The 16259-nt window shown below is 32.4% G+C and overlaps 3 protein-coding genes across 4 annotated transcripts; 2 read left to right on the top strand and 1 right to left on the bottom strand.

Moving 5' to 3' along the window:
* Positions 1–4554: 4554 nt before the first annotated feature.
* LOC132035217 (probable transmembrane ascorbate ferrireductase 3) lies at positions 4555–6995 on the bottom strand. 2 transcript variants are annotated; one of them, XM_059425500.1, is made up of 4 exons: positions 6709–6995; positions 6526–6583; positions 5606–5805; positions 4555–5007 (listed from the first exon to the last, which is right to left on the bottom strand). In XM_059425500.1, the coding sequence occupies exons 1-4, from the start codon at positions 6868–6870 to the stop codon at positions 4744–4746; spliced, it is 684 nt and encodes a 227-aa protein (XP_059281483.1). In that variant the 5' UTR covers positions 6871–6995; the 3' UTR covers positions 4555–4743. The 2 variants fall into 2 exon arrangements, with proteins under 2 accessions (XP_059281483.1, XP_059281484.1); XM_059425501.1 differs by having other exon boundaries at positions 6535–6583; positions 6709–6994.
* Positions 6996–10635: 3640 nt separating this feature from the next.
* Positions 10636–12371, top strand: LOC132035216 (U-box domain-containing protein 21-like). The gene has a single exon (XM_059425499.1). It carries the CDS (start codon positions 10709–10711, stop codon positions 12053–12055), a length of 1347 nt encoding a protein of 448 aa, XP_059281482.1. The 5' UTR covers positions 10636–10708; the 3' UTR covers positions 12056–12371.
* Positions 12372–14374: 2003 nt separating this feature from the next.
* Positions 14375–15702, top strand: LOC132034735 (putative clathrin assembly protein At2g25430). The gene has a single exon (XM_059425099.1). The coding sequence runs from the start codon at positions 14449–14451 to the stop codon at positions 15700–15702; it is 1254 nt and encodes a 417-aa protein (XP_059281082.1). The 5' UTR covers positions 14375–14448.
* The last annotated feature ends 557 nt before the right edge of the window (positions 15703–16259 follow it).

The following is a 16259-nucleotide window of genomic DNA, read 5'->3' as shown; positions in this document are numbered from 1 at the left end:
AGATCTTATATCTGAATTTAAGCTCTAACTTCAGATTCAAAAGTCTGAATTTTGAAATATGAGTTATCAAACTTCAGACTTTTCGGGTATAAATTTGGTTTTGGTAGACTAGGAAGAAGAAGATGAAGTAGTATTAATAACAGGTTCAATTTAAAGTTTGTCAAAACTGGCTAACTTGCTAAACATTTTGAAAAACTCGATATGTTTTAAATATATGTGCTAAAAACGGCTAATCAATGTCAGTTTTATGTAGATGGAACCTTCCATGGTTCAAAGTTGCTGATACTAGGATTGAACTTGAGAGATCAATTGAAACAACTGAGTAGGTTGAGGTAAGAAATAGAAAAAGAAGTAATTGCACGGGAAATGACCTAATAATACTACTTAAGATTCTATATTACAAAAATATAAGAGTATTTTTTCTTATTTACAAAACGTACCAGTCAATTTACAAAGCATAACGGATTTGAGTTTTCAACATACCCACAATTTTGGGCTTAACTTAAGGAAGAGAAAAACTTATTTATGAGCCCCACGATTTTTGGAACCTGATTTCAGTTTTCTTCTTCATCAAAACTTTTTTTTTTTTATTTCAAAAGTTTTTCTCTCTACGCTATTGTTTTAAGGTGTAATTTTCATTAATATTTCCATCCCTCACTTAACTTCAACCACAAATTCATCTTCATCAACCCACAAATTTCCTGGTGTATGAACATTACCTATGATTTAATTCAGTTCTCATTCTAGGTGTTTTTAAGAAGTTGAAAATAGAAGAATTAAGTTTTTTTTTTTAAAAAAAAAAAAACTTCATTTGTCTTGAAAATGTTAAAGTTGATACGTGTATGAAATCTGATTTGAATCAATTAAAGAATTTATTATACATATATACTTTCTCATAATCTGTACATACTTTGATCAGATTTTATACGATTTATATGTACTTTATCATAATTAAAATATACGTACAACTTTTATACATATTTCATACGTAAAAATTATAACAAATTTATACAGTTATACATACTGCATTGAAAAATTTATACATATTTATTATCTGGTGTATAAACTTTGTATGGAATCTGGTTTGTATCAATTACAGATTTATTATACATACTTTCTCATAATTTATACATACTTTGATCAGATTTTATATAATTTATATGTACTTTATCATAATCAAAATATACATATCACTTTTATACATATTTCATAGATACAAATTATAATGAATTTATACAATTATTCGCATACAAAATTTATACATATTTGTTTTCTGGTGTATGACAAAACAATGAGAGAGATAAAACCACGTACGATATCCAACCATCTACCGTGCTTGAACTGCTTTCTTCGAGTTGCAAGAAATTCTAACTATATTTGCTAATCATTTTAATAGATGAACTATCATTTGAATAGATGGGCTCTCAACACGATCCTTTAATTTGTAACTTAATGAGAGAACTACCGATTAAAATGGACTTTTTAAGCAATAGTTAGAGAAAATTAGGGAATAATATCTCTTAATTTTGAATGAGGAGAGAAAAATGGCAAAAAATTGCATGGATTGCCCTTCTTTGGAGGTGGTCTTTAAATGTTGCCCCTTATATTTGTGGTCTTTAAGTTTTGCCCTTCGCTTGAAAAGGTGGGAGAATATTGAGGTTTGGGTTCGAACCCCCGTTCAAGCATAAAATTAAAAAATATTTTCGCAATGCAAGGCTTGGGGGCGGCAAGGCAAGGCTTGGGCGCGTGTATGCCGGATCCGACATACATTTCTTAAGGAATAACTAAAGTTATGCCGAACCCAGCATACTTATGCCTTATGGGGCAGACTTTTAGTTAAGACATAACTAAAAGTCTGCCCCATAAGGCAGAACTTTTCCTTAAGGCATAGTTTAGTTATGCGTTATGGGCAGACTTTTAGTTAAGGTATAACTAAAAGTATGGTCCATAAGGCAAAAATTTTCCTCAAGACATAAACTTTTCCTTATAAGGCAAACTTTTAGTTATGCCTTAAGCAAAAGCTCAGCCTTATGGGGCATACTTTTAGTTATACTTTATGGGGCAGACTTTTAGTTAATGCATAACTAAAAGTATGCCCCTAAGGTGGAACTTTTCCTTAAAGCATAAACTTTGCCTTATAAGACGGAACTTATAGTTATGCCGGATCCGGCATAACTTTAGTTATTCCTTAAGAAGTGGATGCCGGATCCGGCATACACGCGCCCAAGCCTTGCATTGTGAAAATATTTTTTTTATTTTATGCCTGAGAGGCGGTTCGAACCCAGAACCTCATGATTTCTACGCGAAGCTGAGGGTTGCAACTCGAAGGGCAAAAATTAAAGACCAGGAATTTGAGGGGCAACAAATAAAGACCATCCCAAAAGAAGGGCAATCCTGCGAATTGCCTGAAAAGTGGATGAAATAACGGAAAAAAATTTGGAGAAAATCATGGAACAATATCTCTAAATTTTGAATGGGGAGAGAAAAGTGGATAAAATAAGGGAAGCAATTTCCTTAGGTTGTTTACTGGGTTTTATTTGCTTCTTTTAATATACCTAATTTGTATAGATTTTGTAAGAAATTTATTGATATATTTTGTAAAAGGCGAAAAATATCGTCATGTTCTGTAAATATACCCTCTTACTATGTACATATACGTTTTTTGCCTTACCTTCAAATGGAATGGTCTTTAATTTTTGCCGTTCAAAATCGAACTTCTGCCTAGCGGGGCATAAGTTCTTTAAGTGTGCTGAAATAACTTATAAATATAAATATTATGATGCGTAAATTAATGACCAATTCATTTGAAGGATAAAAATTAAAAACCAAAGACAAAATAGGGACAAAAGTGCAAATGACCCAAAAAAGAAAGGGCAACTTACATGAATAATGGCCTTTTAAGAGCAATTAATCAGCCATAACTATGAGAAGAAGTTAGGAAAAATACGTAAGAAAAATAATGAGGTTGGCTGGGTTTGTACTTGGGCGGGCAAGGGCAGAGCACACACCCAATAATCACACCAGCCACGGCCGCTTGATGTATTTTGATATAACTGTGAATTCTAATTTACAAAATCACTGTAGCTACTAAATATAAATAAATTAAAAAATAATTAGTATCAATAATTACCTCGTAGAAGTAGCCGTGCCAAGTAATTATTCCAAAAGAAAAGGATTTGGGCCTTGAACAACAGACTTTTGGGCCTAGACATGGGCTGAAGCCCTGGTTGATCTTTCAAACTGTCATGAGTCATGAGTAATGACAAATGTTCAAAGAATGAGGGCAAGAATAAGTGACGTGAGCTTTTACATGGCAATTGTGCCACGTAAGAAAATTCACAAATCGATAATTCGAGTCAAATCAGGAAACAAATTGAGTAGTGGCTTGGTTTGACTTGCTTTGGTATTTAAAAAATAAAAAATCTGATCATAATTAGTTTGGTTTGGTTTTAATTAAAAAAAAAAGTCAAACCGAACTAAATTAACCCAATATTATATGTATACAATTTTTAAAAATATTTTATACATAAGAATATTTATTTGTAATGTAATTTATATATATTTCTTAGACTTTTTCTTAGTTTTTTCTTTTAACATATTATTTCAAGCTTGGACTTAGAATTTCAAGCTCATACATGTTAGTAACTTAAATAAAGTCCAAACCAAGACCAAATCAATACTAATTCTAACAAAAGAAATTCAATTCTAACACTAGGAATGACAATAATGTTAGATATCTATTTCTTAGTTTTGTATTGGTTTAGTAGTGAAAATACATGACTTAATTTTATTTTTTCTTTAATATTTAGTCATGTAATTAATACTTAGTACCCGCACTTATAGTAGCATGACTTACCACTTTTAGATTATGATCATTTTCATATATTAGCTTGACTTACCACTTTTAGATTATGATCATTTTCACTATGACTTATTAATTAACAATATTTATTTTATGCGATGTCATTATTTATTTATTTTTGTTAAATGTTTAAGTACAATGTCATTACTTGTCTCACATTTTGTATTATTTTCTTAATAAGTACTTAATTAGATAGTTGTTTTTTACTAGGACTAAAGAAAATATTTGAAGCATAAGTTATATGTTATGTATGAAGACTTTATCGGAAAAAACCCGAAAATCCTGAGAAAATCGAAAAACCCGAGAAAAACCGAAGTTGAAAAACTCGACTTTTGTTAGTTTAGTTTGGTTTATATATTTAAAAACCCGATATAATTGGTTTGATTTGATATTTGAGAAACCCGAACCAATCCGATCTACATACACCCCTAGTGCCATGGATACAAAGAATTAAGTATACATTTGGCTAAATAAATACAAAGAATAGTCAGTTATGCAAAGAATTAACTGAATTTCTTCATACAAATATAAAGTTTGAGTCAAAACTACTAGATTCTGCCGATTTTCTTGTGGCTTCACCCCTGCGTGCACCACGGTCACTTCACTAGAGAGTAGTTCGCATTTTTTCAGAAAACAACTTATAAATTTGGCTAAATAAATACAGTGCAATTGAAAGTAAAGCTACGGCGAAATAAAATAACGAGAAACATTTCATTAAAACAAACTTCAATTACAATTATCACAATTTGAAAGCAAAATAAAACTCCAAAAAACAAATTATAAAAGAACATCAGCCCATCAATACATCACTCCTCTCTCTGTGCTAAAATTGTTTATTACAATTAATTAATTGACCAATAAATCTTAGAAATAATTATTAATTATGCATAACGTGCAAGAGCAACAGACATATCAACAGTGACTCCAAAAAGGAGTGTGAATATTGCAAGGAAATTAATCAAAAGTGATTCTCCAGAAAATAATGGGAGTTGCATCCATGTGGATTTTTGCATTAATCCAGTTAAAGCTGCAACAATTGTCATGTAGAATATTGCTCTACCACCTGATATGTGCCATGGGAGATTTGCTATCCTTGTTTCTACTCTCGCGTATGGTAACATGTACATACATAGTCCAATTATCCACTGCAAAGTTAAAATTAAGAATCAAGATTAGAAGAAAATTAAAATGAACAAAACCAATTTAGGGATCTTAACATTTTTAGCCAGCCAGTTGAAAAATATTTCGCCTGTTTATTTATAATAGCTTATAGCAGTCGTCAGTTCACTTAGCATAATGTTAGCATGCAATTATACACCAAATATATTAATTACACACTGCATACTAGCTAAAAAAAAAATTAAAAATCAAGATTAGGTTTACTTTTACAGTAGGCTCTGTCAGGCTAATGTATAGTGTAAAAATCCCTAAGTTACTGTATTGCTCAAAATTGATACTCATATCATGCATGGGTTGAAGGGGCTTATAAGGATTGATTTATGCAAATGTCCCTTTTCTAGGTCTCTATTTAAATTTTGTCCTTATTTCTTAAAATTGTGCAAATATAACTTTGCGACTGACTAGATATTAGACTGATTTTGTCTCTATTTTTTAAAATTGTGCAAATATAGCTCTTGCGACTGACAAATTATTAGACTAGCGTCTAACATAACTGTAGACCGAAATTTACCGGACAGGGATACTTCCGCTATATATATATGTGTGTGTGTAATTAATAAATACCTGCAAAATGTATAGGCAAAAGGTGCCAATGCCTATCCAAGAGTGAAAGCTATACATGTCACTTAAATTTCTTCCATCATGATACTTGAATGCAGCATGTATCCCAACGATCCCAAGAATAATTGCAGCTAAATGAAGTAAAAAGTGAATTGATTTCTTCACTTCTCTCTCTCCTCTCACAGTCTTGTATGCCATCAGTGCTGCTCATACAAAACATATCAAAATAAAGGTAAAAACAATTAAAGGCGCGGATTGAGAATTTAAAGTTTATCGGTTTTTGTGACCCCTTGCTTGCTAGTGAACCTGCTAACTCATTTATGTTACTGAGTTCGCATCTTATTACATATACAAATTTAGTGAATTGCTCAATACCCATATCTGAATATGGGCTACAGCTACTGAATTATGCCCAATTTGTTCAATAAACTAGCTAGCAATACATGAATGTTTTGGTGAATACTCCCTCAATTCTAGTTAGTGGCAACATTTCCTTTTTAATATGTTTAAAAGAATGACAACTTTCTAAATTTTTTTAATACCCTTAAGGGAAGCTCATATAGCCACATACATGTACAAATTTCAAAAATCTTATAACCACACAAATGTTATTGCATGTTTATCACTACAAGTTTCAAAAGTCTTTCTTAAAAAAAAATATTCATGCCTATTTAAACTTTGCAACATAAAATTGAAACGGATGGGGAGTAGTTGCAACATAACTGTTCATACACTATTTCGACTTACCTATTCTGAAAACAATTTTATTTTTACACACTTTCAGTGTTTAAATCTTTTACACTATCAGGTTAAGATGACTTATAACAAAAAAAAATTGTTTATAATAATGCTTAGCTAATTTGGTAATATAGAAATTACAGTATTTAATATATAACTTGTTATAACAGGTTAAAAATGTCGACAGTGCATACCTTCGCCAGACAAGAAAATCACTCCTAAGTACATCAAAAGTGGGTGAACCTGCAGAAAGTAACAGTGGCGTTTAACATTAATAAAGTCTAAGACATTTAGCTACTGTTACGTAATCTCTTACAATTAAAATTCGATCAATTAAAGATCAAGGTATATCTATAGTATATACATACATTAAATATCTTATCAGGATCGTATGAATCAAGATCAACGCCTTCACGATAATGTAGCAGCCAAACAAGCATAAGAATCATAGCTATAACACCAAAAATGTGTGCCAAAATTGTTATCCTTGAAGCCGGTCGATAATATCGGTATGTTACCATATTATCCATGGCTTGTAAGAGGCAAAAGTAAAATAAAACGGAATGTGTATGAAGAAGATGAAGAAGAAAGGAGAGAAAATTTGAGTTAGATTTTTGTTGTGTTAATTTTTTGGTTTGACATTTTTGGTGTATGATTTGATAACTATATATATAGAAAGCTAGGATAAATGGGCAAAAATTAAAGAGGAGAGGATATACTTTGTTTAAAGTTGTTTAATTTGCTTCTTATGAAAGTTTGGTATATATTTTCTTTTAACTTTGTGCATTGGCAAAGCATAAAGCCAGCTCTTGCATGTAGGCCTATTGCTTGATAAACAAAGTTATTTTATGAAGGAGGCAAATTTATTTATTTATTTATTTTTTTTTTTTTTTTTTTTTTTTTTTGCATTTATACTTTTTCATGTTTTCAGTTACTTTTGTTTTCTCACTTTTTTCTTCTTCTCATCCTATGTTAACTTTTTGAAATATACATCTTCAATTTCTAACAAAAGGTGTGTGCGAGATTTTTCATAAATGGTGTCAATATTTGAGTAGTTTTTCAAACTTATGACGTTTTTAAGGCTACTTCAGTCTTCACTAATATTACTTCAAAATAGTTTCAGGTAGATAATTTCCTTTATGAAAAAATTCGATAAAAAACACCCAAAATCGGCAAAAGATAAAAAGAAGTATAATACAAAGAAAAAAATTCACGAATATTGATGTTAGAGATATTTTATGTCATTTTTCCTCATAGGGAGATAGATCGCTTCATCAACGAACCAATGGAACCTTTTGTTATACATAATGTCATTTTTTAATATTTATACCTAATATTTTTATTTTGCTTATCATATATTTTTTTAATTTAAAAAAAAAAATATCAAAGGGCAAAGTAAACCCAGCCCTTTTTGTATGGTGAATCTTGCTTAAACATTTATAATTAAAATTCTTTTTATAGATGAGCTGCACAAGCGACTCCAATAGATTGAGTACGAGAGAACAACAGAGAATCAGAAAAGCAAATGCAAAAGAAGAATATGTAAGACAAAAGTATCTGACACATATATATGACATGATAAAAAGTTTTGTTTTGTGCAAACATTTTAGACCCGCCTTGAACTAGAATTCTCAACACAAATACTGAAGTATTATATAATTATTGATAGCCAAATTACAATTGCAACACTTAAACTATTGATTAGAAATAACAAGTAACTACGGATAGAGATAAGAATGGAGATGAGAAGTTAGAACTCAGAGAAAGAGAATGAGAGAATACAGGTACTTCATAAGTCATAACTATTCGCATAATCCTTCTTTCCCTTCTTTCTAACTTCTAGTCCCTTTCAAAGAATTGCTAATTGGGCCTGATCTCAAATAAAAACTTTCAACATTTTACTTGGCCCAATAATCTTAACTGGATCAGTCTTGTTTATCAATTGTAGGCCATAGACCCTTATGGATCCAACTTGGTTCACAACACGCCCCTTGTTAAAAGGGATAAAAATTGGTCAAGTTCACCAACCTCTATGAAGTATTCCCTACAAGGAATAATATATTTGTGATGATATGAATTTACAAGTGCTCCCATATGAAAATTACAACTAACCCCTAGTTTTCTAATGTTTTATCTGTAAGGTTGAGTAGAGTCTAGAATTGTGTAAATTATCATAATGAAAAATTTATAAGAAAAAGTTAGATTACAGTCTAAAAATTTGTAAGTTATTACAAATGTTAGACGATAGTCCTATGTTTTGCCTGTAAGATTGAGCAACATTAAATCTGAGCCTAACGTATTTCCGGAAGAATAATTTCCTAAGAGTTATATTTTCACAATTTTTAAAAATAGGGACAAAATTAAAATAGTTACCTCAAAACGATATTTACATAAATCAACCCCCACAAAAATCTCTTATATGTAGAAATAAAGATCACTTATAAAAAGACATAAAATAGAAAATAATTTATAAAAAGTTACAAAATTTTCAATTAAAAACATGAGCTTAAAACTTTAAAGCCTACGCGTAAGGTTCCTGTACAAGCAGCGTAATTATATTTACCTGAAAAACGAGTCCGTGTAAACAAAATGATAAAGACAAAGAATAACAACACAAAAAAACAAACTAATGAAAACTAGTACAGTTTAGTCCTTTTATCTTTTATGTTTAACAAATAACATCTCTACATTCTGTAGGCTTATGATATAAACCCTTCAAACTTGTGGATTAAGGTGGAACTATTAAGGTTATACGAAAGTTAATTATTTTAACGTATAGCCACTTGAATAATAAGCCTCAAACACTCCTCTTTCATAAGAAGTATTTCATTCTTGAAAAGTGAAACTTGGATTAAATCACAATTGTGGACATATAAAAGGGTTACAAAATCGTTTACGCGAGCAACAAAATTACGTACTACACAGTTGTTTCCTTACAAGATAAGAAATAAGTACTAATTTTTTGGAAAAATTACTACTCTCTGTCTATTGGGAGAAAATATTTACGCCACGTAGCCCATATTTTGAGTTTGTTAGCCGGTTTAGCCCATATTTGTGTATAAACACCTTTTATACACTATTATACACTTTTATACCAGGTTGATACATTATGCATAATGCTTTTCCTAGGTATAATGTTGTATATTGGACTACGTGGGGTAATACTTTATGTTGGATGGAAAACTTGATGATATTACTCTTTAACTCCAAAGTTGCCAAGTTGGAAGGTCATATAAAATTTTGAAATTAAAGGTGGACAGATACATGATAAATAAAACTTATTGGGGGGGGGGGGGGGGGGGGGATGTACTTAGACCAAACAAATAAAAATTGATCAAACAATAAACGTTAGTATTAATCGTCTCCTCAATTAGTCAGGTCAGACCGACCTCGTTTTTTCTCATTCTCTCGTCAAAATCAAACTCATTGATTCTTTTTGTTTGTCTTTTTTTTCCCCATTCAACATCCGATACACGATATCGGGTCTCATCTAATCTAGATTCGTATCATGTAAGGTTGATTAAAAAAATAGTGTTCCTTATAAGAATTTTTTCTATTCATAGGATTTTTTTTTCTATTCATAGGGTTCGAATTTGAGACTTTTGTCAAGGGTGGAGGCAGGGGCGTACAGAGAAAGATCCAATAGTTTATGAGCTTTTACAGTGATTCAAGTCAAAAAATAGTATAATAGTAATTGAGTTCCTACTCCAATATCTATAGATAAATTAGAGAATTTTTTAATGTATAAACAAGATTTGACAAAAACTACAGATTCACATGAACTCGTAACTTATAAGCCTGCTCCACTCTGGGGCGAAAGGGGTTCATCCGGACCTCCTTCGTCGGAGAATCACATTCTATGTACAAGGTTAAAAAAGATCGGTATATATAATAGATGATAAATCGCTAGTAAAAATTTATTCATGTCATTGGATGGAGGAATCCTATCCATCATACTGAAATCTTTAGTAGTGGTTATTTTAATCATTTTTTTGAATTAATTCTTATTCCTAACTCCCCAAGTCTAATAAGCCCCACTTCTTTGTCCCCATATTTTGGGTTCCCTTTTACCAAGTCAAATCTTTCATATTACATGGTCAATATTCAAGTCCTCGTTTTCCCCCTCTATCACTCGAACACGTTCTTGAACGTTTCTTATTTTTACTATTGGACTAATTTAAACATACTTGAAGTTTGAATTGAACCGCGTGACATCAAACAAATATGCTACTAGATCACCACTTATATATACACATACACATACACACTATTTGAGTCCCATTCCTAACCAAAAAAAAAAAAAACTCATAAATTTCTTTTCAAGATTCTACTAAACTTTTTGAGTCTTTTTTCCTTGTGTAGCAAATTATGATTTCAGCATGGAGAAAAAAGAGAACAGAAAAAAGGGTCACAAAGAGAGGATTAATGAAGAAAACAAACACGGAGTTAGTGATTCCAAGCCAATTTACATGTCCAATTTCACTAGACTTAATGAAAGATCCAGTGACTTTATCAACAGGGATCACATATGATCGAGAAAACATCGAAAAATGGATTAATGAATCTGGGAAGAATCAAACATGTCCCATCACAAATCAAGAATTGAAGTGTGACAATATTGAGCCTGTTTTAATTCCAAATCACAACATTAGGAAAATGATCCAACAATGGTGTGTCGAAAACAAGGAACATGGTATCGACAGGATTCCAACTCCAAGAATCCCCGTTTCATCATCCGATGTTACTGAAATGCTCGCGAAAATAACAAATTCGAGCAAATTAGAGATGCAAGACTCTAATATGTGCAAAGAATTAGTCATCAAAGTGAAGAATTTGGTGAATGAAAGTGATCGAAACAAACGTTGTTTTGCCACCAATGGCACAACAAAGGTGTTATCAGCTGCATTTCTTGAATTTTCGGAGGGGAAAAATATGACAAATGCATCAACAGGAGAAGTGATTTTGTCAACTCTGACATTATTTTTGCCTTTGGATGTTAAATCCAAGTCAATTCTTGGGTCGATTTCATCGTTATGTTTCTTAGCATGGTTCTTGAATAATGGGAGTTTATCAAGCAGGAGAAATGCGGTTTTCGTGCTAAGAGAAATCCTGAAAATGGAGGAACATGACAAAGTTGAAACCTTGTTGAAAATTGAAGGTGCTTCAGAAGGTTTAGTGAACTTAGTGAAAGAGCCAATTTGTCCTACTACTACAAAAGCTTCTTTGTTAACAATTTATCACATGGTTAATTCATCATCACAAGCATCAAAATCAAGATTTGTTGATGTGGGGTTAGTTGAATTGTGTCTAGAAGTTCTTGTAGATTGTGACAAGAGCATATGTGAAAAAGCTTTAGGTGTTTTAGATGGGATTTTGAGCTATGAAGAAGGGAGGAAAAGGGCTTATAGTTATGCACTCACTGTGCCTGTTTTGGTCAAGAAATTGTTTAGAGTCTCAGATTTGGCTACTGAGTTTTCAGTTTCAATTTTGTGGAAGATTTGCAAGAATGAAAAAAGGGAAAATAATGAAGGTTGTGTTCTTGTTGAAGCACTTCAAGTTGGTGCTTTTCAAAAGCTTTTGTTGTTGCTACAAGTTGGTTGTAGTGAAACAACAAAAGAGAAAGCTAGTGAGTTGTTGAAGTTGTTGAATGTGCATAGGGATAGAGCAGAATGTGTTGATTCTTCGGACTTCAAGAGTCTCAAAAGGACATTTTGAACCTCAGCTTACCATCGGTGGTGGAGACAGAATTTACACCGAAAGGGTTCAATATCTACTATATATACATAAAAAGAAAGATTGTCTTATATATGTAGTGTGACTATCCGGCGAAGGAGATTCAGATGAACCCCTTTCTGCCCCTGGTTAGATACATGATTCATTTTTTATTGTATAAAAGTAAATCTAAAAATAAGGAAAATGTATAGTTCAGAGAACACTTTTTTACTATCATTCTATACAAATACATACGCTGATATATTAAGATGCAATATAAATTTACTATGTATTAAATGTTTGTATGGAGGGGTCTTCACTCCAAGTATTGTGTAATGGCCATCTGTGTGAGGTTTGTACTTTTGAAACTATAATGATTGTGAATGAATAAGCCCAACTTGGCATCATATTTGTCTCTGAATGATTTGCATAAATAGGATATTTTGGTGTCATCGTTTAAATTTTGACCTCGTTTTGAAATGTTTTACAAAATAAATTCGCAGCCAAAAATCATAAGAAAGTGGGCACCAATTCTTCACGATTCTGATGGATCACCATAAAATTCGTCAAGTTGCCTTGTCATTAATCGTAGAAAAACTGCACCCCCAAATGTGAGCTCTTATTAAATATTTTTTATTTTTCATGTTAAACTTAGCAATATGAGTTTGTTAAGGATTTGACGGAGACCAAAAGTGCTCACATTTGAAAATTTTAAAGGATCATAACTGTTCTGGAGTATATTTAAGTGATCATTTTGAACTTGCCACCAAACAATAAGGGATCTTTTTGTCATTTTCTCTAAATTTTGTCTTTCAAGATAAATCGATTATCTCGTTATGTTAATGTTTTAAAGATTATAACAATTACCAATGAATTATTTTAAAATTTACTTCTAGCGGAAAGTGTTTAATTTCCAGGTAGTACGTAATACAAGTTGTTATGAGTTTGATAAAGAATAGGGACTTGGCAGGAAGAAGAAAAAAATCTAATGAGGTAATCCTCAAAAAGAAAATTAAAAAAAGAAAAAGAAAAAAAGGGAGGATTATAAAGATGACTTGGAAGAAAGTCTTGGGTCAATTTTCTTTACCTACAGCCTTGAATGAATTGAAGTGTCAAATCTCTAGTCTAAGTAAAGATTTGATCAAGAATAAATTTCAACAAGAATACTCTGTTCCCCAAACGGGACCAAATCAATGAAATTAAAAAAAGGTGATGGCTTGCCCTAGTTGACATATTTGGATGACTTACAATTCAATTTACATATCTTTTCACTGTCCAAGAAGTAAATACTCTCTGATCTCATTTTCTGTGACGTTATTTGACTGAGAACGAAGTTTAAGAAAAAAAGATTTTTTAAATTTGTGATTTAAAACAAGTCATAGATTTTAGTGTGGTAATAGATCATTTTATTAAGAAGAAAATGAAGCGCTTACAATCAAATTGTTTATAAATATAGAACGGCGTCACTTTATTAAAATGAAAGTGCATCACATAAATTGGGACAAAAATATGTTTGTCATTTCTGCTGCTGATACAATTTGACATATTTATCACGTAATTCTAACTAAATGATATAATGTAATGTCGAATACGAGTAAATATTTCCCCCACCCACAGCCTCAAAGATATGCTTAAATCTCACAGAAGGATTGGCATCCAACTTATACATTAGTCATATTCCTATTTCAAAGGACAAAAAATAGTATTTCTCCCTTTTCTTTTATTTCGTTTATGATTTTTGTCAAAAACTTTAGTAATTTCATAGTATCGTCTAAATACAGGTGATACAATGAGAATGAACACATTATAATATAATGTATGGGTTGTCATATGGTACCATAAAATAACACAAAGAAAGTTAAAAAGTGCATGGAGAATGTCAATCTACCCTTGAGAATCTTGTAAACGTCGTTTCTCTCAATGATCCAAATGCCATATGCTTCATATTTAAACAAAACCTAAAGCATATACCACAACTCATTTCGTTACTCCTTAGGTTGGCGTACATCTTTCATCGAAAAATCATACTAAATATACAAAAAATTACACTATGTATAGGGTAAAAGATTACTCTTTTATATATTTCTTAAACCTTGAACACCCTTAGTGAAATTTTGGTTTCGTTAGCCGTGGAGCCACCTTTGTCTAAGGGGAGTTAATTAATACCCCTTTGTAAAAATAAAATAAAAAAATACACTGTATAGGGAGGTCATTTATATATATATATATACTATATGTCGAATCCCTTGGCTTCTTTAATTTTTGAATTCCTTTAGTAAAATTCTGGTTCCGCCACTGAGCTTCGTCAGTAAATTTCACAACCTCCAACATAAGTACTCCTTCCTATACCTTCCCCTTATCCCCCTTTTCTTCAAATCCATCTGCAAACAAAGAAAATGCATAGAACAATCAAGAAAGTACTCACCTCCCTTAAGGAACACACATGTGTAAGCTATTCAAAAGTTGCAACCATTGGAGGCTTTTCTGACCTTGATCACATTGTCGTGAAAGCCACTTCCCCTGATGACACACCGTTGCCCGATCACTACGTCCTCGAAATCCTTCAAATTTTCGCCATTTGTCCCTCTTCTTTTGGTTCATTCGCGCTGTCTTTTAGTCGACGTTTTGGTACTACACGGTGCTGGAGAGTCGCATTGAAATGCCTCCTCCTCCTCCACCGGCTCCTTAAAACCTTGCCTTATACTAGCCCTTTTCGCGAAGAACTCTTCTTAGCACGATCAAACGGTTTGGTGTCTCTCTACCCTTGTAAATTCAAGGATCGCTCGTCCACTTCTTCTCAAGATTATACCAATTTCATTTGGTCATACGCGCGTTTGCTCGATGAGTCCCTAGATTGTTGTGCCACTCAGGAAAAAGCAGTTCACACAAGTAGTCATGAGAACTTTATTGACAAAATGGATGAAGTTAGTCTAATGTTAGAATTCTTGCCTCAATTACAAAGCCTAATAGACAGAATCATGGAGTGCCGGCCAACAGGGAAAGCAACACGTAACGTTTTAGTTCAATCGGTCATGAAACATGTAATTCGCGATAGTTTCACGTGTTACACTAATTTCAGGAAAGAGATTGTTGAGGTGCTAGATTGTCTCATACAGTTGCCATACATAAATTGTGCTGCGGCATTTGATATTTACAAGAAGGCAGCAAATCAGGCAAATGAACTTAGTGAATTTTATGATTGGTGCAAGTCTTTGGGGCTATGTGGTATGTATGAGTATCCCTTCATTGACAAAATCCCACAGATACAAATCAGAGCTCTTGAGAACTTCCTCAATGGGATGTGGCAATCGACGGATGATCCGTCCTCTTCAACATCTGTTTCCCCTCTAACATCAACCGAAGATGGCAGCGATTATAAGCAGAAACAGGTTATGTTGCTTGGACCCTCCAAAAATGTTGTCACTCCCTTGTCCGATCACACACCTGATGGTATTTTTGAAAAGTCCGAGCAACATAGGAAACAGGACAGGCAATCAAGATTTGATAGCCAGTATTTTGTTGCTAAAAAGGGAGATAGTGAAATGCAGCCTTTGATACAATTTGAAGATGACAATCAAGATTGGGAGAGCATTTTGGATGCTTCTGTTTCTTTTCAAAGCACAACTTCAAGAACCAATATTTACTTATAAAACAATGCATACCAATATGCAGAGGAATGGAAGGGCCAGCAGAAAAATGGCTGGGAAATACAAGTGTATCAGCCAAATAGTGCTCCTCTTCAAAGTGGAACATATCCATCTAATCCCATCTATCCATGGGGCATATGAGACATTTCTAGTTGAAAAGTAGTACATTTTAGCTTTCATTACAAAGTTTTTCAAATAAGTAGATGATCAATAAGTTTTCATTTACGGTTTGTTGAGTTTCCCTCATCGGCTCCTAAGTAATGGGAATGTCTCTTTATCTTGTTTTTGACAATCCTCGCATCTTGAGCTAGCTTTTGAGATTGAGTAAGACCCAAAGTTCATTTCTTTATCGGGATAAAAAAAAAGTACGGAACTCAATTTTCTTGTACATTACCCTTGTGGCTTCTTGATTAATCATTTGTTATGAGTGGAAATTATTTGTAGTGGCACTAAGGTGGCATTATAAGAGCAAACCATACGTTCACCTATTATTATTTTCAAGTACCAAGTACCCATACGTTCACCTATTATTGTTTTCAAGTACCAAGTTATTTCAAGAA

This window comes from Lycium ferocissimum, chromosome 10 (genome assembly GCF_029784015.1).
Source record: "Lycium ferocissimum isolate CSIRO_LF1 chromosome 10, AGI_CSIRO_Lferr_CH_V1, whole genome shotgun sequence".
NCBI classification, from domain to species: Eukaryota; Viridiplantae; Streptophyta; class Magnoliopsida; order Solanales; family Solanaceae; genus Lycium; species Lycium ferocissimum.
This window is presented reverse-complemented; position numbering and strand designations above follow the sequence as displayed.